This window comes from Cebus imitator, unplaced genomic scaffold, assembly GCF_001604975.1.
Source record: "Cebus imitator isolate Cc_AM_T3 unplaced genomic scaffold, Cebus_imitator-1.0 Scaffold217, whole genome shotgun sequence".
Lineage (NCBI taxonomy): Eukaryota > Metazoa > Chordata > Mammalia > Primates > Cebidae > Cebus > Cebus imitator.
This window is the reverse complement of record NW_016107532.1, coordinates 2319917-2323342: the sequence shown is the minus strand read 5'-3', so window position 1 is coordinate 2323342 and position 3426 is coordinate 2319917. Positions and strand designations below refer to the sequence as shown.

Sequence of the window (3426 nt, the reverse complement as noted above, 5' to 3'; positions counted from 1 at the left end):
AAAAAAAAAAAAAAAACCCAACCAAACACACACCACCAAATCGAGTGATTTGGGAGGAAATTCCTACTTTCTGTAGGTTGGGAAAAGATAATGAGATTATGTGAAAACTCAATGAAACCAATACAGATTATGAAAGATTAACATCTGGCTTCTTATAGTCCATTTAGAATAGTGGTTTCAAAATGTTTTTGCTCATGCAGCCCCTATTTGAAATGCAATTAAAAAAAAATCAAGTTCAGATGGTTGTAAAGATTATATTTCCTTGAATATTACATAAGCTTCAAAAGGACTTTTATCAAAATTTTGGCATGTAAATATATTTAGCTTCATTAATTGAAAAAAAAATCTTTTAAAGTTATTTAGCTAATCAGACTTTATTAACTCTCTTAATATTTATTCTAAGACAGATAAGAAACAGAACCGTGCAACTGAGCACAAACCCATCCTAGCCACTTGAATAGTTAGGGGGAAATCTCCTAGTTGCAATCTTTTAGTGGCACCCTCTGGTTTGGTAGATCTGTTGCAGTCTTTTTGCAAAATTCTAAGAGAAGATTTGGTTGACAGAACTCTACCAAGTGAGATTATCTCTACCTTCATTTTTTAAATGCAAAACTTTTTTACTTAATACCTGGGAGATTCTCCTTCAGGCACTGAGAACTGGATTTTAAAAATCAAGGATTTTTTTTTTTAACAGTCTCGCTCTGTCACCCAGGCTGGAGTGCAGTGGCATGATCTCAGCTCACTGCGACCTCTGCCTCCCAGGTTCAAGCGATTCTCCTGCCTCAGCCTCCCAAGTAACTGAGATTACAGACATGTGCCACCATACCTGGCTAATTTTTATATTTTTAGCGGAGACAGGGTTTCACCATGTTGGCCAGGCTCGTCTTGAACTCCTGACCTCAAGTGATCTGCCTGCCTCGGCCTCCCAAAGTGATGGGGTTATAGGCATGGGCCGCCACACCTGGCCTCAACATTTTTGTACTCCGGGGCAAGACCCATGGTGAGACTCAATATGGCCAAGAGAAATGCTCTACTTTTGTCAAGTGGGAGAGGTGCAGGTATGGGAAGGGAGGTGGGAAAGGAAGGCTGTCAGACACACAGATTTAACAGGTAGGCAAACTTTAGAAAGACAGTACAAGCTAACAATGAAGATTTGTGATTATCTACACCCTGCAAAGCTATCATGTTACCACATAAATGCCAGTATGGAAATATTCTCCTAGAACAATGCTGCCCATCCTATTTTATATCATGGCACACACAGACAAAACATTTTTGTTTTTTGAGACAGAGTATCACTGTCATCCAGGCTGGGGAGCAACGGCGCAATCTCAACTCACTGCAACCTCTGCCTAAAGGGTTCACGTGATTCTCCTGCCTCAGCCTCCCAAGTAGCTGGGATTACAGGCATGAACAACTATGACCGGCTAATTTTTTTTACTTAGTAGAGACACAGGTTTCACCATGTTGGTCAGGCTTGTCTAGAACACCTGACCTCAGGTGATACACCTGCCTTAGCCTCCCAAAGTGCTGGGATTATAGGCATGAGCAACCATGCCCAGCCCAGGCAAAATATTTTTAAAGATATACTAAGGGTATTATGGACGAGATTACTGTGACTAGAGGCAACTGAGCCCAGACCCCTCCTAGTTACTTGAGCAGTTAGAAGGAAATCTCATATTAATTTGCAATCTTTTAGTGGCACTTTTTGGTTTGGTGGATCTGTTGCAGTCTTTTTGCAAAATTCTAAGAGAAGACTTGGTTGACAGAAAGTTTTACCATGAAAGTATCTGAGCTGCAACTGGACCTTCCCTGATTTTCTTTCACCTAGAGTTTTCTCAAGTTTCTTTCATTAGACTTTCTAGTCTGGGGTCTTTCTTACCATCTGGAAATGCCAGGACAGGGTGAACACAAGAGTCCAACTGGGAAAGACGTTCCAACAGAGGAGCTTCATAGTGAATTTCAGGAGGCATGGTGTTGATGCTGCCTGAACCACACAGTGCACAGGAGGGATTCACATCACAGCCAGAGCGGATTGTGCTGTTCCGGTGAACCTGTGAAAAAAGCCAAACAAAACTGACAATTCAACATCTGATAAAAAACCAGCTCCCTGTTTGTTATCCCAAAGATTGAGAAGACCTTTCTCGATACTTGTATGACACTACTAAAAGGATGTTTGATTAGTTTGTTAAAAGATTTCCGGCCGGACGCGGTGGCTCATGCCTATAATACCAGCACTTTGGGAGGCCGAGGCAGGTGGATCACGAGGTCAAGAGATCGAGACCATCCTGGTCAACATGGTGAAACCCCGTCTCTACTAAAAATATAAAAATTAGCTGGATGTGGTGGCATGCGCCCGTAGTCCTAGCTACTCGGGAGGCTGAGGCAGAATTGCTTAAACCCAGGAGGTGGAGGTTGTGGTGAGTCGAGATCGTGCCATTGCACTCCAGCGTGGGTAACAAGAGCGAAACTCCGTCTCAAAAAAAAAACAAAACAAAAAAAACCCTGACCTTCAAAGTGAGTAAGGACACTTGCTTCTTTTTCATTGATGAAATCTAACTACTTAAAGCTCTAAATGCTTAGCTAGGTATCAAACTTCTGACAGTTTAAAAAGATACTAAAACTGTGGTTTCTGAGAACACTTAAAAAATCTGCATGATTTCGTGACCTGGATGGTCTGCTAAGGTGAATAGTTGGCTCCTGATTCCTAGGGTGGGACATGACCTGCTGTCTTCAGCAACTTTATCCACCTGGGAGCCTTCAATTACCAACCACACCTCTTCCCTTCTTTTCACACCTCCTCTTCAAAAGACTTTCAGGTGGTCTCAAGCAAGGTGGCAAGCTTCCCTGAAGCTTCTAGCTTATAAGTAACTTATTAATTACTCTTTAACCTGGCCTAAAATCCGTTATAAAGCTCATACCTAAGTAATAAAAGCACATTTTGTATAGCAAGTGCTCAATTTCATAGTCTTCATGTGAGATTAATTCCAAAGGGACAGCAATTATTTCCATTAAACTTCCTTTGTGCATACGTGGGCAGAATAATTGATATCCAGCTAAGTCCAGAGTTAAGGATGAACTAATTTAAGTCTTCAAAAGATTGAATTCTGTAAAAAACCTGAACGTTTACAATATGCTTTGAGAAAACTTCATGTCATGCTGAATGCAGGATCCCTACATTCTAGTGTTAGGATAAACAAGTCTGGCATTTGCCAAAGCCTAACTCATAGAGTCACCGGGACACACCGCCCTGGAAGAAAAAACTTGCATGTTGAATGGCACTGTAAGAAGGGATCCTAGGAGCAAGCTCAGTAGCAGAACAAAGACAAAAAGCATCAAAACTCTACCCGCAAAAACTGTTAACATTTAACTAGAGCTCTATTTATTTTCAGCAAAGACATATCGAAAGTCTTTTATGGATTTGTA

At 41.2% G+C, this 3426-nt stretch overlaps 1 protein-coding gene across 7 annotated transcripts in view; it reads right to left on the bottom strand.

Moving 5' to 3' along the window:
* The window catches only part of KANSL1 (KAT8 regulatory NSL complex subunit 1), a 215256-nt gene that overhangs the window by 18869 nt on the left and 192961 nt on the right, over positions 1-3426 (bottom strand). For all 7 annotated transcript variants that reach the window (XM_017549282.2, XM_017549285.2, XM_037745984.1 and 4 more), the window contains one exon: positions 1883-2054. In XM_017549282.2, coding sequence (XP_017404771.1) covers positions 1883-2054 — 172 coding nt within the window. The remainder of the gene's footprint in view (positions 1-1882; positions 2055-3426) is intronic.